This window comes from Xenia sp. Carnegie-2017, unplaced genomic scaffold, assembly GCF_021976095.1.
Source record: "Xenia sp. Carnegie-2017 unplaced genomic scaffold, XeniaSp_v1 HiC_scaffold_24, whole genome shotgun sequence".
Classification (NCBI taxonomy): Eukaryota; Metazoa; Cnidaria; class Anthozoa; order Malacalcyonacea; family Xeniidae; genus Xenia; species Xenia sp. Carnegie-2017.
In genome coordinates, this window is record NW_025813487.1 from 4,491,816 (window position 1) to 4,518,412 (window position 26,597).

Below are 26,597 nucleotides of genomic sequence, written 5' to 3' on the forward strand. Positions count from 1 at the left end.
GAAGCCTGATTGACTTTCACTTGCTTCCATCCCTCAAACTGACATGACGGTAGTCATCCACCCCAATAGTTCTAGAGTTTTAGTACACATAATGCTTCAAAATGTGATAGTTTTTGCTTAATAAGGTATACTCATTCACAAAAGCACAAATAAAATTTTTTTAGTAGTAAAAGACGAATACACTTGGTATAGCAGTCAATACTAGAACTGTATGAATTCAGGAGATATTTTACATCAAAGCTTTTAACCCAAGGATAGATCAGAAAATTCATCCAACATCACAAAATAACTGGGCAAAAACTCATAAATGTAGATATTTTGCTTTTTGATGTCTTTCGTCCATTTTCTAAATATGAGCCCACTACTTTGATATTTACTGACCAGCGGCGTTAGAGTATGCGCTCTTTCCCCATGCAAATGCAAGCCACCAACAATTAATAAAATATTTTTCATTACAGAAATCGTTAATTTCTTCAGGTATTTTTATTAATTTTTTCTTTGCAGCTCTATAACATATTAAAGAATGTTTGATTTTCCAATTTAGTTCATGGTCTACGTCATAAATGCTGATAATTTGTATTATATGTCGCGTTAACTTTTGCCTTTGAAGTTGTAATTAAAGTTTTCGACGAATTGAGCAAACGGAAATAGAAATAATTTTACTTCTGCTGGCATTCAAACTGTATGAAACAATTTAAACATTCGGTATTTCAGATTTTGACAAGGTCTATTCATGGCACCACAGTTACGAGGATTTGTTCAGACCAGAATTAGGAATGACCTTATTGTTGGCATTGTCTTGGGTATAGCTGCCGGATTCATGTGGAAGTTTGGTTATGCTGATCCTTTGAGAAAGAAATACGCTCGATATTATAGCAACTTTAACCCAGAAAAGGCTGCATTGGAGATTGAACAGGAATGAATTCTGTCGCGTTATTTAATAGGTTTGTATGAATTAATACATAAAATATTCTTGCACAATCTTTACTCTTATGATCATTGGTCTGTAGTAAATGAACTTTGATGAAAGTGTAATACCAAACAATGAACAATTCATTGGCATATTTGAGAAATATCAGAAATATTAAAAACTTTTACATAAGGACTCACTCTGTAGAAAAAGACTTGTTGACTTTTTTGTCATCTTACAGTATCGGTAGGAACTTTTCAATTTTAGAAAAGAAGGGGTCCAACACCCCATCCCCACACCAAAATATGTGCCCCCTTGTGTCCCCTCATTCATGAGTTGTAAACGTTGATGTCATATGATGACATCATGACATGCTGTACTGTGATCTACTTCACTATGAGTCTTCCCTAAGGAAATTTTAGTTTTTACATCACCGGTGTTTGGTTAATGCTAAAGTTTTTTGTTACATTTTTCTAGATTTCAGTTCAAACTGTGTGATGATGGGATGTGTTGTTGATGTTTCTAAATATTTCTCTTGAGAACTACTCAATGTTTATTGATGAATTTCTATAAGTGTGATGTAATAAAGATTTGTTGGAAAAACAGTATATGCTTTTTATATGAAGTTTGTCAAATTTTGTCTAAAGAAAGATCTAGTCTTGTTCATAGTTTATGAAGAAGTTTTGAAGGTATAAATATGTTGATATCACAAGTCTAAAGTCATCCCCAAAAGGAAATTTGAATATTTTGGGCTGTGGAGAGGTTTCACACATATTTTAAAATCTCAATTGACTATGACATCGGAATGGGGACATCTGTTTTGAGAACTTCAGGTTTTAAAGCTCTCTTTCTAAACTGCATTAAATGTGGTTTGCTTTGTTATAATTTTTGGCATTGCTTTAACCTTGCCATCATCCAGTTTAGTTAAAGCGATGTCTTGTGGTCCGTTAATTTCCACCAATGATACAGTTCTATCTAGAGGTGAACCTATAATGAAATATGATAAGAGTTAGACCTGTTTCAAACATCAAATTAAACTTTCATGTGACCAATTAATCCTCATTGATCTCTCATTATCCCCATCAATCCCTATTATCCCACATTGATCCCTTATTATCCCTCATTATCCTTTATTATCCCTTATTGATTCCTTATTATCCCTTATTGATTCCTTATTATCCCTCATTGATCCCTTAATATCCCAAGAAAACTTAAGACATTTTAAACAGACCTAACTTGAACATACTAGGACAACTATTATAGTATAGTTTTGCAATAGTTTCATGTATGTAAGAACACATTCCTTTGCTATCATTTTCTATGAATACCTTTTTACCTTGTGGTGAATTTGTAAAATCCTCTAGCAACTGTGACGTCAGTGGTACAGGTGACCCAAGTCGTTTGTTGTTGTTACTGATTTTTTTCTGCAGCAGTTTAGATCTCAGTTCCCCATCACGTGACATCTCTCTTGTTTCTTGAACTTTAAACTTCATGTTTTCAACGGAATCAGTATCGTCGTATTTCGAACTATGACGTCCTTTATTCCCAGGGTCTAATCTCCTGGATAGAGCATTTTCCGTAGGTACATTAGGCAGCAACAGCAACTCGTTATTGGTGAATACTTGCTTTGATTTTTCTTTGTCTCTGTTCTTTGAAAGTTTACTTTTTCTTCCTTGAGGTAGCCTCGTATCATCGTTCGAGATATTTTCTTGTCTTTTCACGTTTCGTTCTGAATGGTTCGTTGTCCTTGCAAGTGAAGTATACGATGCACTTGTATTCGATTGTTTCAATGTCGGTTTTTCGCTTATTAGTCTGCGCGCAATCTGATTGGTGGATTTTGTACCAACGCTCCTCTCATTGGTCAGTTCTACCATAACTGACGTAATGTGTTGCGAATACTTCCATATCAAAACATCGTTTTCGTCGCCTTCCCATTGTGTTGAATTACTGTCAGCCATTAAACTAAAGACAGGATTAATAATGTCGATGCATTGGTCTTTTATTTTATGTCTTTGGTCTGGCTGTGTTATCAAATTTAAGACATACAACGTGGACGGTTTTTGAAATCAATGAAACGAAAGATTTAAGAACTATTTCAAGCTTTATAGCAACTTGGAAACTTTGTTTTTTAAACGTCCGCGTTTCGTTGCATCCTTGTCTGTCCACTCGGGAGGAAAATGTAGTTAAAACAAATTTTACATCGATGAAAAAAGAAAAATTTTCCTTCATTTTCAGGCTTTTCGGCAAAAATTGCTAGGTTAGACCGGGACATGCAGGGTTATAATAGGACATACACGAATACATTGGAATGTACTGAGACACACTAGGATATATCAGGACACATTGTGACCCATTAGGATATGCTGAGATGTAAAGGGATATAGATATACATACTTCACCAGTTGATCCACTGATCTCAATTCTCGTTTTTCTTTTTCTTCTTTTTCTTTTTTCTTCTTGTCCGCTTCCATTTTTGCTATTTTCTTTCGTTCCTGCGCATCTCTCTTTGCCTTCGTCTCCACTCGATGACGTTGCAGTCGTTCTTCTAAAATCTCCAGTAAGTTGTCGCCGTCCATTGAATTACGAAAACTAATGTATTCCTTCCACATATTGAAGAGAACGCGAAAAACGGTTATCTGATAAAGAAAAATTTTACTATTACTCTTACATTTCTTTGTTAAGAAACATTTAGTCGACTCATACTAGAAAATATTTCTCTTTACACATTGAACTAAAACACATAGAACGCTACATGTAATAAAAAGCCTATAATATTTTAGAATGACACCCACACACGCGAGATTACACCCAGACACGCGTGTAGTTCAATCAATTTTCACCGTGAGACAAAACACTAAACGCGTGTGTCTGGGTGTAATCTCGCGTGTTGGCGTGTTAAATTTGGCTTCAGTTATTTGCTTCAGATACCGTTCCATGCAGTGCTTTAGGGGGGTGGGGTGGGGGTGGGGCACTTTGGGAAGAGCCCCTTCACTTTGAAATGGGTAATTTTTCATAATTTCATGGCTTCAGCTTCGTCAAGAGAGCCACCCATCTGATAAATTTAGTTCTACAGTACTGGTTCCATGTATTTACCTGAACCTCCCTGAATAAATAAGGCCCGATATTTGGGTTTCTACACGTGATCCTCTCCAATAATTTTTCTGCCATTTCGATGGGTACGTCAACCTGCAACTCGGGTGGAATGGATGACGTAATGAAGCAGTCTGTTATTGCTTGAACCTTTTTCCTGACGCAATCTTCAGATGCGTGACGATGACACAAATCCTAGAGAACATTTTAAATTGTCATCGTCTTTAGCTGCAGTTGTAGTTTAGTTGGTAGAACATTGAAGACAATGATTATCTTGTTACTATACCTGAGTACATCACAACAACGTGATGTTATTATCTATAATATTAAGTTATGAAAGAAACTAGAATTGTGTTTTAAAATATCATCATAGTTTACAGTTGATCTTGTAGTTTAGTTGATAGAACATTGAAGACAATGATTATCTTGTTACCATACCTGAGTACATCATAACAACGTGATGTTATTATCTATGATATTAAGATATGAAAGAAACTAGAACTGTGTTTTAAAATATCATCATAGTCCACAGTTGATCTTGTAGTTTAGTTGGTAGAACATTGAAGACAATGATTATCTTGTTACTATACCTGAGTACATCACAACAACGTGATGTTCTTATCTATGATATTAAGATATGAAAGAAACTAGGAACAGTGTGTTTTCAAATTTCATCATAGTTCACAGTTGGATCAATAAATTTATGGAGTGTTAAAAGCCATGAAATTATAGACTTACTCACTTTATATTTCTGTATCTCGATCCAAAATAAAATATCATTCTCGTAAGTCTCCCCTTTTAACGCCACAAACTTCCTGAACGCTATACATAACTCTGGATTGTTCAACGTCTGACGTAATGCGACTATATCACGTGATGAGGAGACCCAACGACTATTGAGAATCTGTAAGGCACAATAAAGATCATGTTAAGTAAGCTGCAAAAACAGCAACACACTTCTATTGTTGAAAACGTTCTTGCTCGTTTAATAGAGTATCAAAGCTTGCTTTAGTTTTGCATATTCTAGAATACGTTCTTGTAAACCTTTGTCTTCACCGTTGTTTGCCTCGTTCACGTCTTAAAATATCTTATTTCCATGGAAACCTTCCTTTACAATGTCCATAGTTGTCAACTTTGAATTAGAATTACGAGAAACCTTCTCCATTTTGAACTACGGGCAATCTTCTTCCTTTGAACTACGGGCAATCTTCTTCCTTATGAGCTACAGGCAATCTTCTTCCTTGTGAGCTACGGGCAATCTTCTTCCTTATGAGCTACGGGCAATCTTCTTCCTCTTGAACTACGGGCAATCTTCTTCCTTGTGAACTACGGGCAATCCTCTTTCTTACGAACTACGGGCAATCTTCTTCCTTTGAACTACGGGCAATCTTCTTCCTTATGAACTACGGGCAATCCTTCTTATGAACTACGGGCAATCTTCTTCCTCTTGAACTACGGGCAATCTTCTTCCTTATGAACTACGGGCAATCTTCTTCTTATGAACTACGGGCAATCTTCTTCCTTTGAACTACGGGCAATCTTCTTTTATGAACTACGGGCAATCTTCTTCCTATGAACTACGGGCAATCTTCTTCCTTATGAACTACGGGCAATCTTCTTCCTTATGAACTACGGGCAATCTTCTTCCTTATGAACTACGGGCAATCTTCTTCCTTATGAACTACGGGCAATCTTCTTCCTTATGAACTACGGGCAATCTTCTTCCTTATGAACTACGGGCAATCCTCTTTCCTTATGAACTACGGGCAATCTTCTTCCTTATGAACTACGCGCAATCACTCACTTTTTTGCTGGCAAGATTTTCTCAATCAAACCATATAGAAACCTTTCCCACTCACACTCCAGATAGCTTCACTTCCGCCCCTAGCCCTAACGAAAACTAACACAAAGTTCCCAAGTAGCTCCCCTCTCCCCTCAACCCGTGCGTAAAACCACCCCCTTGACCTTTAGTCACCCTTCTATCCCAATCATAACATAAAACCACATACGTACCCTCCATGTAGCTTCACTTTTCTGCAATCTTCGCCTAAGCATCATATCTTCAACAACATCAGATATTTTTGGTTTAGGATTCTGTCTTTCTTTGTACTCATTGCTTTTCTTATACATCAATAACCACAGTCGTTCTATACGACATCGTACGTATTTCTGACATTCTACAATGACGGACGATGATGGACGTTCTTTGATGCGATGAGCACCGTTCATTGATAATATCTATAAAATAAATTCAAGATATTGCACTTTATTGTACTTTATAGTACTTTGTTGTACATTATAGTACTTTAAAGTAAATGGTTTGAACCCGGCAGTATCGTTACATGTTTGTAGATGTAGATCGTCCAGGTTGGTATAGTCCTGAGAAGGACTGTTTTTGTTGTTGTTGACTGACGTTTCGACAACCTTAGCGGTGGTCATCTTCAGAGTCAAAAGAAGGTATCGGAGGATTCAAGGAGGTATTGCGATAAATTTTCAAAATATATCCGTCATTTGTTTGTTTTTAAAAAAATGAAATTTTCTGTGACGTCAATTCCGTTCGTCTATCCTCTTATACATCACAGCTCTCGACCAATGAAATTGCTCAAATTCTTCTGGTTATAATATAATTCTTTATAGTACATTGAACTTTGATGTTCATATACAACATGGGAACCAATCGCATTTTTGCAATGTGTTTAAACTAACAAAATTTAACTGAATCCAGGGGTTAATTACCCAATGATCTAGAACCCAATCTAGTAGATATCTGACTCCGCCGAAATTGTATAGTAATGAGTGAGGCAAGCCGCCATCTTAAAAGGTGGCAAAACTAACGATATTTACGATTTATATATTCTTTTCCTGAGTTGATATAGAGTTGCCAAGTTGATAGTTTAGGGTTTAATTTTTAAAATGTTTAATATGATGGGTTTTTGAAACTTTGTTCTAACTTATTTTTCGTTTTGAGTTTTACTTTTTGCCATCTTTCAAGATGGCGTCCTTGCCTCACCACCTTGACACGGTTAGTTAGACATCTAGAAGACTGGGTTCTAAATCATTTTAATTACCACGCTCTGAGCTTGCTTTGTAGCTGGACTGTCTGGACCAAAGAAGTATCTTGAACTAAGATAAGCGTGTCCTATTTCCTTCGCTTTTTTGTTTCGTTTCTCTTGGACAGTTCTCGGCATTCGTTGAAAAGTTTCCATGTCCGTCCACGCCATTAAATCCATCTTACCTTACGAAAATAAAAGTTAAAAAGACTAGTTGATTTAGATTCATTCAGATGTTGTGGTTCACAGACAAGAGAGAGAGATTAGCATTATAGGGTGTTTGCATCAGTCGCCATGTTGGAGGAAAATCCCATAAAGTGAAAGGAATTTTGTTAATTTCTTGGTCTGTCGAGCATCGGTACTTTGATGTGACCCTCCAACATGGCCGCTATGACGTCATATGAAAACACCATATATGGAAGGGAGGTCCTGGGAACATTGGAGCTGGAGCAATAACTCCACAAGATGGCGTCCCATTTCAACTTGATTATGTTAAAATATTTAGGCTGCGCGTAAACGTCTCAAACACACGTACTAAATGACTAGGATAAGAAGGGGTACAGGGATACACGATTTGCTAAAGTCGTATTAAGCCCTCCAAACAGTGAAAGGTGATATTAAGGGGAAGCCTACCTAAAATTTTCGGGAAAAAAGTTCATGGTAATACTTCCTATGTTGTCATGAGATATCTATAAAAGTTTTAGATTTATTGCAACAAGCTATATTCTTACTAATTGTATGGTAAAACTTAAATGTATCAGTGGAATAGGTAGCTTTAAATTTTTACAACAAAGTAAGTCGATAATTACTTAGAGTAGGAAAATGTAACATGCAACAAATTTTTCTGAAGCCATTATCTGATTTCATTTTATGATAGAGCTCTTTTTCAGTTTTAATTTGATATGTTGATACCCAGCAGGTGTTGAACAGTTAGCAAAAGCATTCGAATGTAGAAAACTGTCTTTGACGAAGGTAGGCTGCTCTTTAAGATCAGTGGACATTGTTGTGTAGTTTTATTTTGAGTTTGAACGAGGGAGCAAGGATTTGCACATGCGCAGACACTTTAATAGACTCAGCACCACTAGATACAGGGTAAGGCTTTTCTCCTATGCACTTTGATAGGCTCTGCCAACCCCAAAAACGATAAAAACAGATATCTCGTCAAGATATTAACCATTGAACTACATACATGGAACGCCATCTGAAGCAAATAATTGAAGCCAACTCTACACCCAGACACGTGAGAACAAGACACGTGAGATTTACACCAGAACGCGAGATTTTACCCCAGACAGCGAGATTTTACTTAGACACGCGAGATTTTACCCCAGACACGCGAGATTTTACCCCAGACACGCGTGTTTAGTGTTTCAAGATTCTCTCGCGGAGTAATAATTGATTGACTACACACGCGTGTCTGAGGTGAAATCACGGCTTCAAAAAATTATTAGGGTTTTGTATTACAGGTAGCGTTCCATAAATTTTAGTTCAATTATATTGACACAGCTTTCACGTTTACGAAACGACTGATCGACGAACAATTTTGTCTTTTGGGATATTGAGTTTTACTGATTGGCTGCTGTTGGTGGACCAGATTGAAGTGCCTATGACACGAATTTTTGTGTTTGCAATGACCAGAACTTTTGAAATGACAGAGTACTTTCTGAAACAGTTCATGCATATCTCTTTTCCTTCGCGAGATATTGAAGTTTTTGTTTTTTTTCCATTTTATCTAACTTGTGACGCCATATTGCGTAATGAGTTCCCACAATGCTTCAAATACTCTTCAGTTTCCGGGCAACTTTATATCTTATACCATTAAACATGCCACAACAAAGGGAACTCTGTCCTTGTGAAGTAAACTATCGTTAAATATACCTGATACTCTAACTCTCATTATGCAATGTGACGTCTTAAGTTAGATAAATCGGACATAGGATAAACCTCAATATCTCAAGAATTAAAAGTGATCTGCATAAAATGTTTTAGAAAGTACACTGTCATTTTAAAAATTCTGGTCATTGCAAACATAAAAATTTTCGCGTCATAGGCACTTTAAAAATACCTTCAGTACGCTTCAAAATCTTCCCAATGCATTCCTTAATTATCTCTCATAGCTATCACCTATTGCATGACTTCTCAAATTAGAAATGACTTTTTTATGACTTAAACCGCTCTCAGTTTAACCACAGAATAGACATCTAACAGAAGGCCAACTCGGCTAAAATCGTGGCCTATTTTTCCACTACGCATGCGTGACTTCCCAGCAAGATACTTTCACAAAATCAATATGGAATAGTATTGCACGAGAATTCTATTTTACAAATAATTCACCTTAAAGCAAAACTATTGCGTTCTTAGAGGAAGTATCTTGCTGGAAGGTGCGTCTTCTTAGAATTTGCTTCAGAATGTTGGGGCCATGAACATCAGAGGCTCCGACACGAGTGGATCTTCTGTTAAGATATCTATTCTGTGGTTTAACTGTACTGGTTACTTCCTGTGTTGTAAACAAGGCGTTCTTCCTGGTCAACACGTGTATCATAAGCATAAACAACAAAACTTTTGTCATTTTTTTGCTCAAGAGGATTACAAAGACAAAGAAATCGAGTTTTTTTTATTTAAATGTTCTTTCGTTTTTCTTTTAGCTAATGCTTATTTCTTTTTCTTATGCTTGCGCTTATGTCAATGCTTCGTTGAATGTCTTTGTATGTTTAATCTTTCCTAGCTGTGCTAACGTTTAAATTCACTCTTGTGAAGCGAGCTTCAGTAGTCGCGAGGTCAAGTTTAGTGCGTTAAAGTGGAGCAAGAATTCGTTGGCGAAACATCGACTGATTTTTATCCGAATTTAAAGTAAAAATGGACCAAACGTACACAATCCCAAAGCATTTACAAATAGAAACAGTCGATCTTCCTCAGAAGCATGTTGTTGTATATGGTGAAAAAGAAATTGTGAGCCAACTTGAATTACGTCTTCATACTCGATTAGGCATTCCCGAAAACTCCTATTCTTTGACTTCTCGAGAGCAATCTCAGGCGTTAAAAATAATTGGAGGAGAATCATACACATCTCTTCAACTCGTGAAGATGGATATTGTTCAAGTGTTAGAAAAGTATGGATTTCAGATGACGAGCATTTGTTATGATGCCCCACGTCAAACAGAAAAGATTATAATGATGAAACCAGCCAATACATCACCGACATTAGTATCAGCTACTGAAATGTTACGATAGAAGAGATGATAGAAACTATAGAGAGAAACTGAACGTCTTCTTTAATATTCGATGTCCTTAGATTAGAAAAATTCGCAATTGTGATCAATAAAAATCTTCATGTAAAACTTCACGCGATTGCATTTAAGTCAATGATGATTGTATTTAATCATTGCGGGTTTAAAATGAGATTTTGTTATTGATATTGAAAGCCGTGCATTAAGTTTTAAAGATACAAAGTAATTGCTAGGATTGACATTGTGAAACAAAACGATCTACGTTGATCATTGTCGAAACCAGGGGCAGGTTGTTGTACGAAAGGCGTATGAACTATTAAAAACGACGTTTAAAGTTTAAACGCCATAAACGTCACATAACACTTGAAAATCGCATTTTACGAAGCCCGTTTAACCAAAAATTGGTACGCACTTGTTATTCAAACCTACGGAAATTGTTATTCGCGTCTATAAGTCTTGTCAAAGACAAATTAGTCTGTCAAATGACAAATCGTCGACAGTCAGTTCTGTGAGAAAATATTAAAGGACTCATTGATAACGCTGTGATTTTTTGCATTAAGGTTTAAACGTATCCGGATACTTTTGAAAACGAAGGTTTTTTCCTGCGTTTCGGCCTTCTGTCCACACGTAAATGGCGTTTACGGTACCCGGAAAAACGATATTTTTCTTCGAATGCGCTCTTCAGAGGGAAGATTTTTGAAAACGCCGGTTTTGTGTTTTCGTGAGGACGGGCGACAACGAAGGTTTTCAAAAACGATTAACGTTACAATCGAGTTGAGTCCATTGATAATTGATAAGTCGATCAACTGCGTCTGAAAATGACGGATCTAAAGTGCCTGGCTTCTTTACTTTGAATGATTTCAACATTATCGTAGGTTTGTTTTCTTTTATCTTACACTCCTTCATAATCTTAAGGAGAAGCTCAAGCACATTTGATCAGTTCATAATGTCACTTCTCAAATTAGAAATAACTGTTTTCTCCCACTAATTAAACACAGTATAGGCAATATGGCTACAGTAGGGCCACTTCGCTGTGCAACTGGCTGCTGTATATTTAATTAGTTTACTGGCTGCCGTAAGCCATTTCATCATTCTTATTGGTCAGAAATTGCAATTGACTAGCTGCCACGATGATAATCACATGCGTAATGAGATATCCGTGGCACAAAAAAATTTATGGAGTGGCTCTACTATATTTTATCTATATATGCTGGTTTAACTATGCTGGTTACTTCCTGTTTTGCAAACAAGGCGTTATTCTTGGTCAACACGTCTATCATAAGCATAAACAACAAAACTTTTGTTATTTTTGCTCAAGAGGATTACAAAGACAAAGAAATCGAGTTTTTTTTATTTAAATGTTCTTTCGTACTTCTTTTAGCTAATGCTTAGGCCCGTTTCAAACGTCGCATTTCACATGCGCCGAATGCATTTTGAACAATAGAAAATGAGATAAAATTCCCATTATCTTTTGTTTTAATTGCATTCGACTCATGTGAAATACGACGTTTGAAACAGGCCTTATTCTTTTCCTTATGCTTGCGCTTATGTCAAGGCTTGTGTCACATGCTTCGTTGAATGTCTTTGTATGTTTATGCTTGTTTCATACGATTAAAAACAAAAGAAAATGAGATAAAATGCTTCATTATCTTTTGTTTTAAATGCATTCGGCTCCTGTAGAATGCGACGTATGAAACAGGCATTACTCTTTTGTCCTTGATGATGTTTACGTTTAAATTCACTCTTTTGGAGCAGGCCTCAATAATCGAGAGATCACGTTTAGTGCGTTAAAGTAAAGCAAGAATTCCTTGGCGAAATATCGACTGATGATTATCCGAATTCAAAGTAAAAATGGACAAAATGAATGCAGTTGCAAAACATTTACAAATAGAAGTAATGAATACTAGTCCTTGCAAGCATGTCGTTGTATATGGTGAAAAAGAAATTGTGAGCCACCTTAATATATGTCTTCAGAATCAATTTGACATCCTTGAAGAATTATATTCCTTGATTTCTGGACAGGAATCTCAGTCGTTGATCATAGTTGCAGGTTTAACATACAGCTGTCTTCAAGACATGAAGATGGATATTCTTCAAGTGTTAGAAAAGTATGGATTTCAGATTACGAGCATTTGTTATGATGCACCACGTCAAACAGAAAGATTATATTGATGAAACCAGCTCCTTTATCTGTACAAGCTACTGAAATCTTTGAAATTCGATAGAAGAGATGATAGAAACTATAGAGAAACTGAACGTGAATAATTTCTTCTTTAATTTTCGATGTCCTTAGAATAGAAAAATTCGCAATTGTAGTCAATAAAAATTTTCATGTAAAACTTCACTTGTTAACACATTTTACACACGATTGCATTAAAGTCAATGATGATTGTATTTAAAGACATTGCGGGATTTAAAATGAAATTTTGTTATTGATATTGACAGCCGTGCATTAAGTTTTAAAGATACAAAGTAATTGCTAGGATTGACATTGTGAAACAAAACGATCTACATTGATCATTGTCGAAACAAGGGGCCGGTTGTTGTACGAAAGGCGTACGAACTATTAATTAAAACGACGTTTAAACGCTACAAACGTTACATAACGCTTTCGCTTGAAAAATCACGTTGCGGAGCCCGTTTAACCGAGAATAAAGGCTGAAACACTAGGCAGTCGCTTTAGTCGCGCGTCTAAAACTACCGCTTTGCGTGGTTACTAAGCTAGTAGCGTAATCGCGTCAGCTAGTCGCTTTGAAAGTTCAACATGTTGAACTTTTGACTTTAGTCGCTTCAGTCGTTTTACACTGATTGGCCAATAGATAAATTTTAACTTCTAAATGCATATCATATTTCCTGTCATAAGCATCATACGAAATTTATAGATTATACCTTGGAAACGAAGGCAATATATAGTGAATTCACACTGGAATCTTTCAGTTTTTATATGACTTATCAAATAGGGACAATAGGAGCTACAAACTGGAACCTAATGCACAACCTAAATGCACAGAATAGGATTATCCACGATATACGCGTAATGGGCTATGATCATATTGGCGTGTTTTAACTGGCTTGTTCTCTTTTCTCCACATAGTAGTTTGTACTGAGTAATATTCATATAATAGTAGCTATAATAAAAGCCAAAATAAAAAGTTTAAGTGATATCTGTGTCTGTAACAAACTAAAATCACCGCCATGCTCAATAGACGCCACGGTAAATGTCGCGATGGTCGCTGCATGTGTGTTTCCAGCGTTCAAGCGACGACGCGTGCGCATCAATTCGCTTTGGACGCGCGACTTGTTATTCAAATGACAAATTTACGAAATTTGTTATTCACATCTATATGTCTTGTTATTCACAAATTAGTATGTCAAATGACAAATTTTGTGTTTTCGTGCGGACGGGCGAAAACGAAGGTTTTCAAAGACGGTGACGTTACAATCAAGTTCAATCCAATGATAATCGATAAGTCTATTAACTGCGTATGCAAATGATGGATCTGAAGTGCTGGGCTTCTTTACTTGGAATCATATCAACAATATCGGTGGCGATTTCAACTCTTGTAAACTCGCTTCAAATCAAACATTCTACGATACAAAATAGATGATTTTATAGCATACAGCGCAAAATCACACCATTGCAATTTTATCCTCGCAAAGCTTGACGATTTCTTATCACAAGCAATACGCATGTTGTGTGCTTAGAAGAAACAAATTCTCTCCGTCTTTGTGTATACGTGTGAACAGGTGAAAACGATTCAAACACGCTTCGTGGGGATGCAAATTTTTTTAAAAAAGGAGGAAAAAAATCTGTATTTTCAAGGCAATCGCGTATGGAACATTGAATGATATGGATTGACGAAAGCAAGTGAAGTTTTACATGTAAATTTTTATTGATGACAATTGCGAATTTTTTTATTCTAAGACATCAAAATTAATAAAGAAATTATTGAAGTTCAGTTTCTCTCTAGTTTCTGTTATCTCTTCTATCTAAGCTGAGATGACTGCCATGCTGGTTTCATCATTATGATCTTTTCCGTTTGACTTGATGGGTCATAACAAATGCTCGTCATTTGAAATCCACATCTTTCTAAGACTTGAACAATATCCATCTTCATGAGTTGATAAGGTTTTTGAGACTCAAATGTGTAATCTGAGGAAGTTATCCTCAACTCCATCGAGTGATTACTCTTAGCTGAAGAAATGGTAATACTAGGTTTTCCTTCCATTAGAAATTCAAGATTACTGCTTAAGTCTTGTACATTTGCCATATCACCGTATACAACAATGATTCCGTGGCCATTTTCGACTGTTTCTATTTGTAAATGCTTTGGGAATGCAAGCGTTTGGTTCATTTTACTTTAAATTCAGATAAAGTTATAGAAATTCAGTCAATGTTTCACCATTAAATTGTTCGTCTTCTTTAATGCACTAAACGTGATCGCGCGAGAATTAACGCTAGTTGAACAAAACAGGAAATAAACCAAAAAATAAACAGAGGCTGCCCGACTAAAGCCTAGGCCACACTATCGTCCATATCGACGAAAATCAGAACGAAAGCCTAGGCCACACTATCGTCCATATCGACGAAAATCAGAACGAAACTGCCGCAACGAAAATTTTGAACGAAAACTCGACGAAAATTTCGTTTTCGTGCACATTAGAAGAGTTGAACTTTTGACCTTTTCGTTAACGAAACGCATAGAATTGGCTAATGCCTGGTTTCCATATGATCGTTTCTGTCGCTAGAGTCGTTTCTGTCGCTAGAGTCGTTTCTGTCTGTTGAAAAAAGTCCCCTGCGGTGATCAAACGACAGAAGCGATTATTGCGATGAACTGTTTCCATTAATCGTATGCATCGTATCTAATTTGAACTAGTCACCACACTTACTCTATGATATATTTAAAATGGCGGCAGTCAATCGAAGAGGAAGACTTGTAGCGTGTTATTTTCTTTGCGCGTGCTGAGAAGAAGGAGAGAGCGAGCAAAAAGAAAACATCGTTTTTGGTTTTAATATTTCGAAAATTTGTTATATAAACAATCATACTTCTGTACTTCTTCCATAAATGAAGACGTAGAATTAAAGTTGATTGCGCCATCTTTGAATACGGAGTCTCGCACGTGAATTACGGATGAATCATGGGATATATCAAGTCGCTTCTGGCGTAACGATCGTTTTGCACCGGTTTCCATTAAAAAATGCAAGCGCGTAAAAGGTGTTTCCGGTCGTTTCTGTCGCAAGGATAGAACTCTAGTCATCTCAAACGATCGATACGCAAGGATCGTTTCTAACGTAAGGATCGCTTTTGTCGTTTGAGTTGAGCGTTTCCATATGATCGTCTCTGTCGCTTCTACAAATTGCAAGCGACAAAGACGATCTACGACAGAAACGATTATATGGAAACCGGGCTTAATAATATCAGACTTTGTACTCAAACATGGCGGAGTGGCAAGAGGTTTTGATAAATGAGGGCTAATAGACTTTCTAAGATGTGTGCCAACTTTAGTGATGTGAGGTCTAATTAAATCCAAAATGTAGTCAAAATTTGTCGTCGTCATTCGCAAGTATTTTATGTGTCTATTTTCATTGTTCGGCTCTCGTAATTCTTTAATCAAGTTGTTAAATAGTCCAAGACGATCACGTCGTTTATCAATGGATGAATCAGTATCGACGTTGCTGCTGCTTGTTTTCAACTTTAAAGCTGTAACTTTTCTTAAGAAGAAGTAATCTATTTCTTTTAGAGATCGCGATTTTTATAATCCGTCAAAATGCCGCTTGCTTATTGGCCAAAAGTTTGGCTTTTGAACATGCTTGTAATTTTTCGTCGTCTGGCATGCATTTCGTGCACGAATTTTCGTTTCGTTTTCGTTTTCGTCAATATAGACGATAGTGTGCTAGGCTTAAGGCTAGCACAATGTTGTGCAACTACAAAAATGTTATGTTTTAGAAAATTCGCTACAGTGTAAATTATTACACTGTATTGTTTTAAGTATCTTTACTCGTAGTATTTGACGTTGTGCATACATCGCATTTTGTGTTTTTCTTTTACGTTAACTAATGTCATTATGATTTCTCAAAAGGTTTATTTTATTTGGATGTCACGAAGTTTTAAATGAGGGTGTGCAATAGACCCTTTGCAGTGACGTCACGCAAGCTTAGCAACTGTTGCTGGGGGAGCATCTGGAGGACAAGCACATGTGCACGCTTTATATGTTAATATGGCTAGTAACATACAGTCATGCTAGGTCAAAAAGGTTTTTGCCTGGATATATAAATATTGAGTGTAAGGATAGTAAAGCGCGTTACAAAATGAAATTAGGACATTGCAATTGCGATGATCCGTACGAAATACCAAAATCAATGGCTCGACGATATCGATCTGTGGCCTGCTGTCAGCTACATTGATGTTGGCATGTATTTATTGTTTTCGGTCAGTCCGTACACGAAAGAGCAGTTAAAACTATAAAGTCTTGATAGTTATCAAAATTTTGTGAATGGATGGGTGCGTGAAGTGTTGGTGAAAAATATGACGATCATTGCTTGCTTATTGCTAAGGTAAATGCTTCTCAGTTGTCACTAAAAACATTGCACATTGGCTGCACTTGTGCTCTAATGAGACTGAACGCCTTGTTTCTTTTTTCACAACACCAGGTTAATCATTCTCAAAGAATGTCGGAGAAGCCACTTACTCCTTGGGTTGTTTGCGAAAAGAACGGCAAAGTATTAACAGCGCACTGCGATTGTATGGCAGGAATAGGTGAAAGCTGCTCTCACGTCGCTTCACTTCTGTGGGCTGTTGAAGCTGGTGCACGAAAACGAGATTCTTTAACTGTGACTGATAAGAAGGCATACTGGGTGCTTCAAATGCTGTCAAGGCTGTGCCATACGCTAAAGTACAGAATATCAATTTTAGTAAATTTAATAAGAAATGCAAGGCAAAGTGCAAAGAAATCCAGTTCCTGCCCCATCATCGTCAGAATTGATGAATATTTTAAAACTATTAGTTCTTCCTCATCAAAACCAGCAATACTTTCTTTAATACATCCATATTCTGATTGTTATGATCCCACACTATTAGACAAATCACTTGAAACTTTGCTGGAATTATCTGAGTCGAAAATGGACTGCTTTAATGTTACAGTTGAGCAGCAAAAAGCTGTAGAAGAAAAAACTAGAGATCAAGCGAATTCTCGTCTTTGGTTTCGATTTCGTGCTGGAAGAGTGACTGCTTCAAGGTTCAAAGCAGCTTGTCTCACCAACAGAGATTCGCCTTCCAAGAGTTTGATCACAAGCATTTGCTATCCAGAGCTGAAGAAATTTTCAACTGCAGCAACAAGATGGGGTTGCCAGCATGAAGAGGTGGCAAGAGACGAATATCGAAAATGGCTGAACACAAACCATGAAAATGTTTCAGTAACAAACAGTGGATTCTGGATTCATTTGACCCATGGATTTCTTGGTGCTTCTCAGATGGACTTGTCTCTGCCAATGTTGTGGCTGGGATTTGTGAAATAAAGGTTTGTTATTCATTGTGTCTATGTTTTATGGTGGAAAGGTCAACATGATAATTACATCACCTATTGATTTTGTTTTGATAGTGTCCATTTTGCCATAAAGATGAGACAATTGAAACTTCAACAGATGACAGGTTGTTTTGCATTGAAGTAAATAGTGATGGCACAAAACAACTTGAAAGAACTCATGCATATTACTATCAAGTAAGTACATTTGTAAATTATTCTAATTTCATTTAACAAGTTTAATGGATAGCAATTCACTTTCTTAAGTTATTGCTCAGTTGTCATGCACTGGTTAGGGCTAATGTGATTTTGTAGTGTGGACAGAAAAAGACTTGTATTCATAAATTCGTTTAACAAGCTTAATGCATAGAAATTCACTTTTTTAGGTTATGGCTCAGTTGTCATGCACAGGTTTGAGCTACTGTGATTTTGTTGTGTGGACAGAGAAAGACTTGTTTGTTGAACGAATCTTGCAAAATAATGAATTTGTATAAAGGAACATAGAGGCAGCAAAGAAATTTGTGTTAAGGGGACTCCTTCCAGAGTTAACTGGAAAATGGTACTCAAGACCCCAAAAAATTGAATAAATGAAATATAATAAAATCAAATGTCTTATAAATATTATTAGTACAATTTTAAGTGTATGCATGCAAAATCTTTCAAAAATATTATTTAGTCATAAGGTACGACAGAATCACAAATGTTAATTAGTGCAGCTAACAGTAACTATTTTGTCAATCATAGTGGCTCATTTTCTTTAGAATTGACAAAATCAATTGGCTGAGTTGAACTCAGAAGTGCATATTTCTTTCTAATGTTTCCAATCACTCTTTCCACATGAATCCTCACATTAGCAATTGTCTGGTTTGTTCAACTTCAATGCCACTGAGCTGTTTTTACCCTTAGTAAAAGCTGGCATCTTGATAGTTGCACAGTACAAACCAACTGACTCCTGGATATCAAAGCCTCTATCAGCTAAGATTACATCTCCAGGCCGAGCTTATCAAGGAGACCACTGTTCTCAGTCAAATGTTTGTCACTGACTCTTCCTCCTAGCCACTGGAAATAAAAGCTTACTGTACCCTGGGAGTGACAGCAATTAAGTACTTAATTGTGTTGTGGTGCTTGTAGGATGAGTAAGTTTGTGCCCTCAAGAAGAGGATTTAATGCACGATCCAAAAAATCTCAAAGCAGTCAATGATGGCAACACATTTAGGGCAGTGTTTTCTAAAATCCATGGGCAACGTCTTTCTTAAGGCTTCCCTGTCAGGCCATAAAATAAGAGGGCTTAATCGATTATAAAGAACATCAATTACTTGTAAGAAAATTCTTGATACAGTTCCCTTGTTGATGTTTCCAAATCGATAAGCCAAATCTACACCAGTTAAATTAAGTCGCAGTTTCATAACTGTTAAAAGCAACTGTCTAAATGGTGATAAAGAGCATTTGGGAGAATGCATAAGGTATGGGCGTACCAGTTCCAGTGTTGCTGACAAGATCTTCCAATTTGGCAGACCAGTGTAAAAGAGGACTTTTTCGTCATCATTTAAGAAGGATTTCTCGTCAAGCGTCATGTCACTCTATCTTCTTTAACTCAAGATTTTCTTGGGTCAAGCGATTGATCTCGCTCTTCATTGCAGTTATTTTATCCAAACTCAGTTCTGTTTGTGAATATTTGTTGTTCGATTCTGATTCTGACAATGAAGCAGATGGGCTCCGTGTTCTTCGTTTACAAGATGGTTTGTCAAGGTCGATTAGTCACTGCTGACAGTACTGTTGCAATGGATTCACTTCTTTTCGTTTTCATTTCTCTCCGAAATACGAGCATAGCGATCGACATCAACTTTTCCACATATGTATGTCCAAGGTTTTCAGATGGAGCCCAGTCTGGATTAGTTTGGTCCGTTAAAGCCGATGGTTTCCCTGTCGTTGTAAACAAAATAACAAATGGTATAAAATGACACAAACGAACACAACAAAGCTTTTTTTAACTCATTGGCTTACCAGTAACAAAATGAAGGCTGCACACTCGTAAATACGTGCATTTAGAATCGTCATGTCTGCCCGACGAATTCTTCGAAGCCACAAAGAACGACGTTCTTTTGTAAATCTTGCAATATTTTGCTCGCATTGGTTTCACAGCTGGTATGCGATAAAACTTAATTCCTTATCCCTATCAGCACGCTTCGAACAGCCATAAATTGCGCAAAAGTTAACCATCCTTAACAATAATATTGCTTTGTTATTTACATGTGGCGTTTGCTTGTCCTCCAGATGTATACGTCACCGGGTTGTGACGTCACATGCAATGGGTCTATAGGTGACGACAGATGCATACGTCAGCGCAGCAGGCAGCCAAAGGGGTATATGAGGAGTAAAGAGATGCATACGTCAGCGCTGCAGGCAATAAGGTATATGAGGAGTAAAGAGATGCATACGTCAGCGCAGGCAGCCAAAGGGGTATATGAGGAATAAAGAGATGCTTACGTCAGCGCAGCAGGCAGCCAAAGGGGTATACGAGCCGTAGGCTCAAGAGTCAAACAGCCATTTGTAACGCGACGGTGAAAACTTATGGCAAAGCAAATTGAGTGAACTACAAATTTATTTTATGGAGAGTTAAAGCACTGCATCGGAGGAAAATAGTCCAACGAGCCTATATCATTGATACCTTGGGAAACTGCCGTTTAACTGACCTGGATCATACCAGCTAACACATAACCATCCAAATGGTAAGTAGAGTGAACTAGGTTTTGAACGAAGTTAGGGTGATTAAAGTAAGTGGTTTGAGCCCGGGAGTATCGTTACATGTTTGTAAATGTAGATCGTCCAGGTTGGTATAGTCCTGAGAAGGACTGTTTTTGTTGTTGTTGACTGATGTTTCGACAACCTTAGCGGTAGTCATCGTCAGAGTCAAATGAGGAGGCATTTTCAGGCGCTGACGTATATGCATCTCTTTACTCCTCATATACCTCTTTGGCTGCCTGCTGCGCTGACGTGTGCATCTGTCGTCACCTAACTGTTAACTTTGCTATGCACATCCTCATTTAAAACTTCGTGACATCCAAATAAAATAAACCTTTTGAGAAATCATAATGACATTAGTTAACGTAAAAGAAAAACACAAAATGCGATGTATGCACAACGTCAAATACTACGAGTAAAGATACTTAGCGGTAGTCAAATGCGGAGGCATTTTCGGAGGCATTTGACTGTGAAGATGACTACCGCTAAGGATGTCGAAACGTCAGTCAACAACAACAAAAACTCCTTCTCAGGGCTATACCAACCTGGACGATCTACATTTACAAACATGTAACGATACTCCCGAGTTCAAACCATTTACTTTATTACGATCATTTGGACGACAGAGTTAGGGCGATTAAGTTACAAAAGTATGTCCGTAGGATATACGGAAACAGTTTCAGAACAAGCGCAAGGAGTGTTTCATATTGATATTTGCCGCTAGTATTTCCCCTTCCCGCCAATACTACTGAGATTGGACATTTCATATGTCGTAGTACAGAAATAGGAGAGGTAGAGAATACGCCTGCGTGCAATCTCTACGGAGGAAGAGCGAGACAAATACATTCTCAGGTACGCAATTTGAATGGATGGTTTGACCCTTGAAGTACAGTTACATGTTTAATAGAGGTTGATTGTCATGGATAGTGTAGTACTGAGAAGGACTGTTGGTGTTCGAGTTGACTGATAATTTGACAAACTTACGATGGTAGTCATCTTCAGAGTTGTATATGAATAGTAAATAACTCTGAAAAGACTACTGCTAAGGATGTTTAATAACTCTGAAAAAGACTACTGCTAAGGATGTTTAATGACTCTGAAAATAACTACTGCTAAGGATGTTTAATAACTCTGAAAAAGACTACAGCTAAGGATGTTTAATAACTCTGAAAAGACTACTGCTAAGGATGTTTAATGACTCTGAAAAAGACTACTGCTAAGGATGTTTAATAACTCTGAAAAAGACTACAGCTAAGGATGTTTAATAACTCTGAAAAGACTACTGCTAAGGATGTTTAATAACTCTGAAAAAAGACTACAGCTAAGGATGTTTAATAACTCTAGAAAAAGACTACTGCTAAGCATGTTTAATAACTCTGAAAAGACTACTGCTAAGGATGTTTAATAACTCTGAAATAGACTACTGCTAAGGATGTTTAATAACTCTGAAAAAGACTACAGCTAAGGATGTTTAATAACTCTGAAAAAGACTACTGCTAAGGATGTTTAATAACTCTGAAAAAGACTACTGCTAAGGATGTTTAATAACTCTGAAAAAGACTACAGCTAAGGATGTTTAATAACTCTGAAAAAGACTACAGCTAAGGATGTTTAATAACTCTGAAAAAGACTACTGCTAAGGATTTTTAATAACTCTGAAAAAGACTACAGCTAAGGATGTTTAATAACTCTGAAAGACTACTGCTAAGGATGTTTAATAACTCTGAAAAAGACTACTGCTAAGGATGTTTAATAACTCTGAAAAAGACTACAGCTAAGGATGTTTAATAACTCTGAAAAAGACTATTGCTAAAGATGTTTAATAACTCTGAAAAGACTACTGCTAAGGATGTTTAATAACTCTGAAAAAGACTACTGCTAAGGATGTTTAAAAGCCAGTCAACTTCAACAACAACAGTCCTTCTCAGGACTGCACTAAACAGGACGATCTACATCTACAAACATTGTTTCTAATTATATCTCATTCATGACCCGGGTCACCGTGACAACAGACGTCACGTGATCCACTCCTTCTTAGCACGTGCTCTAACATACTGTGATGGCAGGCATAAAAAACAGCAAGTTCCACTAACCTTTGGGATCTCTTTTCTCCAAAAACCTCTGAAATCCCTCAAGTTCCTCTCTGTCTTTCATCAAACTTTCAAAGCTCACTCCGTCCGGAGGGACTGGTAACGAGTTTTAACATCTTCCACCCGTACCTTCCACTTTCGAAATTTTCTTTTCCTTCTTGATCGTCCAACTGTCGAAAGATAGAGGGTAGATAGTTGGGTGAACGAAATTTCATCATAAAGACTAAAGTCAGTTCGGGAAAGTAAAACGATAAAAGATAAATATGATGTTGAAATTATAATTTCGTTGAAAGAACTCGTAAAATGACGGTGAGCTTTCTAAAACAGTTTAATCAGAACTCTGCATTTTCAAGATTTGTGGAGGAAGTGACGTCAATTTTGCATAATGAGAATTTCTGCATGCGTGTTTCATTCAAATTACAAATTTGCAGCAACTCATTACGCAACGTGAGGTCACTTTCTCCATAAATGGGACATCACAACTTTAATAAGTTGAGAATGCAAAGAGATATGACAAAACTGTTTTACAAAGTCCACTGTCATTTTACAAGCTCCTTTCAATGAAACCATAATTTTAAAAGCTAATTTTTTTCTTTATACTGGTCCTTTATACTGGAAGCGTGCACCCCGGATAAATTCAATTTGGCTCACAGAAGATTCTAACAGAAACACAATTCGGGAAGAGAGAAAACTGTCCAGGAGGGTAGAAAAACTGTCAGGGAGAGAAAAACCGTCAGGGATGGGAGAAAACAGTCAAGGAGGTGGGAAAATTGTCCAGGTAGAAGAGAAAACTGTCCAGGGAGGGGAGGGAAACCAACGGAGAGAAAAACCAGGGAGAAAATCTCATCCAGGGTGGAGAGGAAAATGGGAGAAAAACCAGGTGGTGGAGAAAACTGACAGGGGAAACTGTCCAGGGGTGGAGAGAAAAACTTTCCAGGAGGTGGATAAGAAACAGGGGGTAGATAAAACAACCAGGGAGGTGAATAATCAATGAGGGGGGAGAAACAGGGGAGAATGAAACAGGGAACACTGAGTGGAATCAATGGAATGCACATGCACAAAAATCACTGATGATAACCTTCTTTATGTTAAATGTCTGTGATTTTACCGCAAAACTCTGACGAGCGTTGGAAATTTAGAAACACGTGAAACGCAAAATTGAAAATTTCGTTTTACAATGAACTTACTTCGTTCGATAACAAAGATATTTTTCGTCGTGAATTGTTGTCGTTCAATTTCACCGTAATGTAACGCAACTGTTCACTCTTTGGTATCTAAGATATGAAACTTCGTTTATACTGATCAGCGTTAACAATTAGATCATATATCTGTCTCAGCCTCCCCCCCGTGTTCTTACTATCCAACTTTCCACACTATGTATCTTTATCATGGAGTTTTTCATTAATTCATAAATTCCTCACCATTTCGTATTCTTTTCGTTCATCACGGCAAAGACTATCCCATGGTTCTTTGAGGCACGTCAACACGTGATCATCTACGTCATCAAACAGATCTTCGTATGGCGGATCCAATTGTTTCTATATTTTCTCTGACGTTGGACGAAACGTTGATATCACAGACGCTCCCTGGAGCTAAGAATCTTTCGTATATCCACTAAAATATAATGAAATTGGGCTCATCACATCTTCATACAAAATGAAAAACCTGTTATATCAATCAAAATCCCCAAAAATATTCACAGTTCACATTCTATATCCCCTAAAATCCCATAACACATTCACAGTTTACAATTTTACCTCCAAAATCCTTCAAAACATTCCCAGTTCACATTTTATATCCCCCAAAATCCCCAAACACATTCCCAGTTTACATTTTATATCCCCAAAAACCCCACAACACATTCACAGTTTACAATTTATACCTCCAAAATCCTACGTCTTCAAAATTCACATTTATATCCCCCAAAAATCCCCAAACACATTCCCAGTTCCTATTTTACACCCCCCAAAATCCCCAAACACATTCCCAGTTCACATTTTATATCCCCCAAAATCCCCAAACACATTCACAGTTCACAATCTAGCTACTTTTATTTAAACATCAATTTAGAGTTTGAACTTCGAGAACGATAAAGCTAACAAAGCTTTCTAAAGATGTTAAAATCTTCACCTTGGCCTTGAAAATCACAGTTTCAGAACAGAAGGGACCACTTTCGAAACAAGCGGAATAGTCTCGCGTCGCTTGCCAGAAAGACAGGCAGTTGGACCAGAACTAAACGGACAAAATTGGAAAAGTAAGAGAAAATTAATCATAACCCTGAAGACAAGAATCATTCAAAGATCAAAACAAGATATTATAGACTACAAGAAAATCGACTTTTGAAAGAAGGATTAAAATGTTAAAACATGAAAAAGAGAGTATAATTTACTTTATTGTTTTCTTTTGATATGAAATCTTTCAGGAAACGTCCTGACTCAGTCTGGTACTCCAAACTATCACGTAGCGACCGCTCTACGTCATAGGTTTCGTCCTCCTCGACTGAATCACGTGACTGCTGTCCACGTACATCGTCCATGACGTCATACCACCTTTGAAGAAATCATATAGTGAATATTCCAACTCCTGAGTCAATTTGATCATTTATGAAACATTAAAACTGACATTTGGTGACGAGGGGGGTAGAATGACCGAGATAAGCGTCATATGGGAAGAGTGACTCATTAGATGTTTGAATAAGCCAATCACAGAGTGATTACCTTTGTTCCAAGACTGTACTCAAACTAGGCGCGATTCTCGGAGCAATGACAAGTCTGATTGGTGAAAAATATTCCACGTCACAACATCTTGGAAACGCGCTGATTGGTCGTTTTTGAAATCCGAATTCTTCCTTCTCTGGCGTTGCGTGTATCTGAATAAAAATAGGAAGTTCCTGCAATAAATTATCTCTTGTAACACAACTGTAGAAATCACATCATCCGTCACCTCAAGCTGTCGCTTCCCAGCGTTCGTGTGATAAGGCGTCGTCACTTTGCGTCCACGCTGACTTTGATCTCAGGTGCGTCGGTTTCCATTTGTTGCACGTGCGACTCACGTGTTGTAAAGACCTGTTGCTTTCCCAATGTGAACTTCTGCTGGAATAACTCACTATACGGGATTGTGGTGTGTTGTATGAGTGTGGTCTAGGGATGTATTGAGCGTTGAGGGATTCTGGTGTGTTGTATGGGTGTGGTCTGTGGATGTTTTGAGCGTTGAAGGATTCTGGTGTGTTGTATGGGTGTGGTCTATGGATGTATTGAGCGTTGAGGGATTGTGGTGTTTTGTATGGATGTGGTCTAGGGTTGTATTGAGCGTTGGTGGGATATGGTGAAATATGTATTGTGTACAAATGTATTGATGGGGACATTTTGAAGATGAATGAACTTTTTCGAAATATTTACTTGCAACATGAACCTTTTACACCTATCGAACAAAAAGAATGTTCAGAGTTAATATCTGGGAAAGCTAAAAAATGCTAGGCGAGAACTTTTTTAATCCAAGCGAGCTCAAGGATGACTGAAACTTTCAGAAAATCTATCTAGTATTTGTTCAGTTGTTACAAATTACTATTTTGTTCCCTGCATTGTTTTCATTTCAAATGTTCACTATACATTATAAAATGAATTACCAATAGTTTAACAATGGTTCTTCAACGATTTTCTGTGCTTCATTCATATCTTCAGCTAATCCTGATAACATGTCTTTCTTTATCTTACGTGGTAACTCCAATGGCGAACCATATTGTTGTTTCATTTCCTGAACATATCTACAGATGAACAAATGCGCATGCAGCTCAAATACCTGGTTATAAATGTACGACAGTGTTTCATGCAATATTTTCTGTTTCACAGTACTCCCTCTATTTCACATGATATTTTCCTGTTTCCACAGTAATTCTCCGTTTCACGTATTTCCTTTGTTTCACACTACTCCCTGTTTCATTACCGATATTTTCCCTGTTTCACAGTAT

At 37.2% G+C, this 26,597-nt stretch overlaps 1 protein-coding gene and 1 long non-coding RNA gene across 2 annotated transcripts; one reads left to right on the top strand and one right to left on the bottom strand.

Annotated features, from left to right (window-relative positions):
- Positions 1-919: 919 nt before the first annotated feature.
- LOC124451982 (regulator of G-protein signaling 22-like) lies at positions 920-25,962 on the bottom strand. Its single transcript, XM_047002577.1, is given in 16 exon segments — positions 920-1,897; positions 2,247-2,872; positions 3,305-3,546; positions 4,004-4,195; positions 4,743-4,904; positions 6,014-6,238; positions 7,069-7,235; positions 22,634-22,735; positions 22,767-22,800; positions 23,818-23,904; positions 24,052-24,178; positions 24,180-24,244; positions 24,761-24,862; positions 25,020-25,179; positions 25,348-25,499; positions 25,574-25,962. Coding segments are annotated over 14 exon segments (2,415 nt in total). The 5' UTR covers positions 25,167-25,179; positions 25,348-25,499; positions 25,574-25,962; the 3' UTR covers positions 920-1,760.
- Positions 17,834-18,401, top strand: LOC124450735. Its single transcript, XR_006950192.1, has 2 exons — positions 17,834-17,996; positions 18,185-18,401. It is a non-coding gene; the product is annotated as an uncharacterized LOC124450735 (long non-coding RNA).
- Positions 25,963-26,597: the final 635 nt, after the last annotated feature.